We start from the raw sequence: 6,076 nt of genomic DNA, 5'->3' as shown, positions 1-6,076 counted from the left end.
AATAATATTAAAGAGATATCAAGATTAAGACACTTAGCAAAAGAATATTATAATAAAATCTTTAAAATAAATTACTCACCTACTACACTACCACCTACCACACTACCACTTCCATGAATTCCTCAACTACCAGTTCCGCAACGAAAAATGGTATGCTAGAGGGAATTGTTTGGGTACTAGTTTAATGTTGAGCTCCATTTGGCCCTTTATATAAAGGTGTACCTACACTCTGTCATGCTGATTGTATCTGCATTCTGGAAAGACCAGTCTTTGAGGATTCCCAAATCTTCCTCTGGTTTGAATCGTTTCAGGTCAAGCTCTACTGAAAGAATTGAAAGGGAAGATGTGTTTCTTGAACCTTCCTGTGGGGACTGCTAGTAATCACTGTTTTGCTTCCAACATATAAAGGACATCCCAACAATAATTTTATTTCCTTACCACAGAGGGTGGTAGGTAGATGGAAGTTAACATTTTTGAAAAGGAGGAGAACTTGAAGTCCTTTGACTGAAACATTAACAAATGGAGTTTTTGTGACTATATACTAGAAGGTTGTCGCACTTCTTCGAATAGAAACTTCCAAAACAGTTCTCCCTCCGTTCCAATTTTTGTGGCGATTTTTGATTGAGCACGGAGTTAAGAAAGAAAAATTTGTGTTCTAAAACAAGCTATAGACATTTGTGTGGCTATAAATCGTCTCATTAATGGTAAAATTAGAAGTTTAAGTTACATTGTTTCTAAATAAGGAAGTATGACATTCCTTTTTGAATAGACTTAAAAATGAAAGTATGCCACATAAATTGGGATGGAGGGAGTAACTATTTTTGTGAATTTAGAAGTCTTAAAGTCTGTGATGTAGAGCTACGGTTAGATTTGCCTGTAGTTATTTGTCATGATTAAACCTTGTTAAGCCCAACAACCATTGCTATGTTGCCACTTAAATATTTTTATAGGCAAGAGGCAAGTCAAATAACATTAAGAAAGCAGACTTATCTCCAATGTGTATGCCTTTTGGAAAGGCTATAGTAGATATGCAGTTAGTCGTCATCTCAACATGATCCCACTCGTGGATTTTTGTATGACCACCTGTTAAATGCAATAATTTTAAAGCTGCTTATCTGGAGAGCCAGCTACTTCCTTAATAATTTCAGTGTTGATGAAAGGGTTAGCTGGTTCACGTGGAAGAGAGAATGTTCAAATTTATTTATCACCGACCATGGAAAGATTACAACTATTCTTTCCATTTTATAAGATAGAACAAGCAAAAGTATTGAATTTCTATATCATCAGACGTATATATGATAGATTGTGAATATACATCCTTGATTTGGTCTTATACTATTATTACTAACAATGCATTGTTGCTTGTGCTTGTGCAGAAAATGCTTTTGCCGTGTGGCCTTCCACCTGAAAGAGAAGATGACTAAGAGTTGCAATAAATAAAGGCAAGATGCAAGGACCATAAGCCTTATGTTTTCGTTATTTTTAGCTTCCTTGCATTCTTTTCATGTCTTGTCAACCCTACATTGAACTCAATTTGAAGTGTAAATGGTCAATTTGGTAGGCCATTTATGGATGCTGTTTCAACCTTGGGAAATATTAAGCTTTTACATTTGATCACTCTATCCACAACCTCTTTGCGATGTGTCGATTTCAAATCATCATTCGTTTTTCTTTTCTTGAATGTGTGCCAAGAGCACACATACTAATTGATCAATGGGAAAGATTAGCATTATTTGATGTGCATTAGCGGGTCAAAATGGACTGAAATAGATAGTTGTGGTAGTTGTTTATATTTTTGTTATGGGAGTGGGGGGGGGGGGGGGTTGGGTTTGATAATTCTAAATTTGCTCGTCTACAAAGACACCGTCATAGGAAAAAACTTTTATTATAATCAATTAATGCACAATCTTGGCGCAATATATGAGCTCATCAACACACAAACTGCATGCATTGAATGGTGATTAACGTTGAATCCATATGACAGGAAATATCAACCAATCAATTTAATTTGTTGAATAACTAATACAAAATTAATAACCTAGATTTTAGTGTTGATAAATCGTTTATAATTTGCATATCGTTTTCTATTGAGAATATAACTAATTAATAAAAGTGTGTTCTTTCTAATAGCTTAAGCTTTTAGATGAGATGGTTACACACTTCAACATGGTATTAGAATTAGGCTCATCCAAATTTGTTGTTCACCGATGATGGGCCCCATTTAGATGTGTTCACGCTCCAGTTGAAGTCTGGGCGTGCGGGGAATATTAAGATGTCCTACATCGGTAGAGGGATGAGAATTTGGTCTCCTTATATGGACTTGGACAAACCTCCCCTCATGAGCTAGTTTTTGAGGTTGAGTTAGGCCTAGGTGTCATATCTTTACATGGTGTTGAGAATATAATTAATTAATAAAAATATGTTCTCTCTAACAACTTAAACTTTTAAATGAGATGCTTACACACTTTAACATTTCCTAAGGCATGTTCTTGTTTGGAAAACAAAACTCAAAATATTTAGGCTTTCTCTATCTCATAAACTAATCAAAATTCAGTCACCCTATTCAACCCCTTATCCTTATTCCTGATATAGTTTGGCTAGATATAACAAGATTTAAGAAATATGAAAAGATTTTATAATGTTTCAAGATTATCCTTGAATTAAATGAAATTTTAAATAGAAGGTACATCTTTGTGGACCTTTTTGCCAAATAAGTGGGACTTAACATGGATAAAATGTTTAATTAAAAATCCTCAGGGAGTGTTTCTTAGTCTCAATGTGATCTTGATGGTTAACAAGGGGATCAAAATCCTCAACGTGTTCTGGTTCCATACTCAAATTTGACTCCGATCATTGTCTTTTGTCTACTCAAGATGGATTTGACTTCGTTGATTCACCATTTGAAAATTGAGAGAACAGGGTATCACTATTAGTTTCGATTCAGTAAGATGTAGTAAATACTAACACTAACTGTATAAATCTTGAATTAAAAATTCGCTCGCTAGACATGATCGTATATATATATATATAAAAGATCGCTAGCAAAACTTATTTCCTAAATGCATATTTTTCATACCAAATGACTGCAATAACTATTAAGTAGTTACCAATTATAAACAGAGAAACAATTTAAGAAATTAAGCATTCCTTTTTATGTTCACTGTAAGGCAAAATCAATGTAGGCTAATAAAAGACATAAAAGTATAGATCAAAGTAACATTATCAAAAGCCATATCTATCTTACACTCTTCATTTCATCAAACCAACTACAATTGCATAAAGAAGATCACATTAAAACCTATAAAATGAAAATTTATAACTTCAAATATATTTTCTAAACATAACTGGAAGAAGGCCTCCAATTGGTAGAAAAGTTAATCCCAAAAAGTGTCCTTGCAGATCAGAAGCACAACTTCAATGAGTTAAAAGAACAACAAGCATTTCCACGACCCATTCATTACCACTAAGCTATCAATCAGTTTTGTTAGAGATTCACGAGTTAATATACATGTAAGTCTCTCAAATTCAATTTGAGGCCCCTCTTACATAGCAGACATTGATCCTCTCAAGTTGCAGTCACGAGGACTGATTGTTGAAAACAAGTGCTCTGAAGAAACCCAATCTCTGCATCCTAGACGAACATAAGGATACATTAATCGATCTTCCATCAGCTTCTTATAACAACTGTTCTTGATGAATGGATGATCAAGCAACAAATCAGCACTATATCTCAAACAGTTATCCTTTTCCAAACACTTGCTTAAAAAGTCCTTCGCTTCATCTGATATATTTTTTGGAATCTCTGGTTTTTGATGCGCAATCATGAACATTAATTCATCCTTGTTTTTATGTACAGGCCATAACCGCTTCCCAGTAAGCATCTCCACCACAATGCAGCCAAGTGCCCAAATATCAACGGCTCTACCGTGAATCCCATACACTAAACATTCAGGGGCTGCGTATATCAGAGTTCCTCTATGGCTATGATAGTTACTATTCTTCGAACGTTCTGCCCTATATGTAAGTGATTCAGCTGTTCTCGACGACAATCCAAAATCAGCCAACTTCAAATCTGGAACATCAAGTTGTGCACGAGGAAAAACAAGTATATTAGCCGGTTTCAGATCGCAATGGATGTAACCATTACGATGAATATGAGAAATTCCGGTTAAGATTTGAAAACTGTAGTAAGCAACCTCTGATTCCCCCATAATCAAATTCAACGGGTTATGAATTAAATCATGCAAAGTTCCACCAGCCGCATACTCGAGCATGAGGTTATAAGTGTGCTTATCGTCTTCTATGCTCACATCTTCTCCGAGACATTCAACTACATAATCAGAACCTTTCAACTCATCCAATATTTTTCCTTCTACTCGGAGCGAAGACGAATGAGCAACTTCAGCTGATTTAACAGCTCCATATATTGCAATTCCCGAATAGTATTGTGGTAACGGCGTTGCAAGAGACACAGTTCCGTAAGAACCAGCTCCCAACACCTTAAGCTTTTTCCACATCATACTTGACGAATTATTTTTAGATGATCAATGGATTTTGATTTTGAATTTGATGAGTAGTTTATTTGTGAATGCTTAATGGCTTCTCAAAGTAAGTATTTATAATGCTTTTTCCCCCTCCTAAACTTATTCTACTTCGGATTAACGTATTTTTTAGTAACTTTTTTCCTTTATCTTATTCTATTTGGGACTAAAGAGTTTAATCCATTACATTGTAGGTTAAGGATTAAACATGTTTTTAATAACTTTTTTCCTAATCTTTTTGGAGTAAATTGTATGCAAATAATAATTTTAGTAAGAATTTTGAGGGGCACTGAGATTTAATGGCTACTTATAATTAATAGGAAACAAATTAACTTCAAGTATAAATCCTAACCAAATTTGGGAAGTTTATTGCGATTAACTTTCTCTTTTCCCATTTCCATTCTACTTGGGCATTTTATTCGTTATATTATTCCTAGCTTGTATGTACCGGAAAAAGCTTCCTAATAAGTACACATTATTTTGCCAATTCAATTAAACCTAAGATGGTTAGATGGACAATGCACAAACAACCAAGAAGTCTTCCATGTAATCACTGGGTAGAATATGGGTAGATAAATGTGATAAATATTTTACGGAGAAGGGTCTAAAATGTTTCTCAAGTATTTGAATTGGTACAAAATTACCCTTCATCCACCTATCGGTCCTAAAATATCCCTGACATCCACCTTTCGGCTCAAAAATACTCTTATGTCTAACGGATCATACTCATTACTCATTAGGTGGATGGAGGGTAATATTGTACCAAATCTCATAGTTTAAGGGCATTTTAGGCCCTTTCCGTTAAAATAATTTGAAATTACTTAATATATAAACTCACATGATTGACTTGATTTTGAATTTCATAGTAAATTTAAAATTATAAAAAGGTTAGACATCTACTCTCTATACTCCTCCCTCCCCGGCCCTTCACTTCCTATCTCTTCCAATTTTTTTCTATTGGGATCTTGTCTACCATTTTATTTTTAAAAAAATAATAGTATGACAAACAATAGAGAAAAAAAGGAGGAAAATAACGATACATTCATATAGAAATAATTAGTTCAATAAAAGATGACTTAATTAAGCAAACATGTACAAATATTATATATATTTTTTGTGTGTACCCAAAATAAAAATAATCATTTCTCTTATCCCCCACCCTCATCCCATCATGACATTAATACTAATAAAAAGAAGATAAATATGTGAGTTCATTTCAAGTTTGAGTCCCGGATATCCTAATTAAGAACAAGAGATTAAAAAAGGAATAAAAGAGAAAATGAACAAGACATTTGGATAATTGAGAGAAAATTTTATATTAATGAAAATAATAATTTTTTTAGATGAACAATCCGTCGGGGTAAGTATCGATTTTAGTTGGATCCCTATTTATGAATTGGGTTACGTTATAATAAATTGGGGTTGATTTAAAATAGGTCAATAGGAAGATATCATGAAATTAATTATTTTTTCAATATTATTTTCAAGTGTATCGGGTCAAAATATGAATCATAAGTGGTTTTATAGAAAAATAT

At 33.6% G+C, this 6,076-nt stretch overlaps 1 protein-coding gene across 1 annotated transcript in view; it reads left to right on the top strand.

Moving 5' to 3' along the window:
* LOC102605884 (uncharacterized protein At4g14342) overlaps window positions 1-1,640 on the top strand; it is a 4,888-nt gene extending 3,248 nt beyond the window's left edge. The window contains exon 4 of the mRNA XM_006355129.2: window positions 1,377-1,640. Coding sequence (XP_006355191.1) covers window positions 1,377-1,424 — 48 coding nt within the window. The 3' untranslated portion in view covers window positions 1,425-1,640. The remainder of the gene's footprint in view (window positions 1-1,376) is intronic.
* The last annotated feature ends 4,436 nt before the right edge of the window (window positions 1,641-6,076 follow it).

This window comes from Solanum tuberosum, unplaced genomic scaffold (assembly GCF_000226075.1).
Source record: "Solanum tuberosum cultivar DM 1-3 516 R44 unplaced genomic scaffold, SolTub_3.0 scf00191, whole genome shotgun sequence".
Classification (NCBI taxonomy): Eukaryota; Viridiplantae; Streptophyta; class Magnoliopsida; order Solanales; family Solanaceae; genus Solanum; species Solanum tuberosum.
This window is presented reverse-complemented; position numbering and strand designations above follow the sequence as displayed.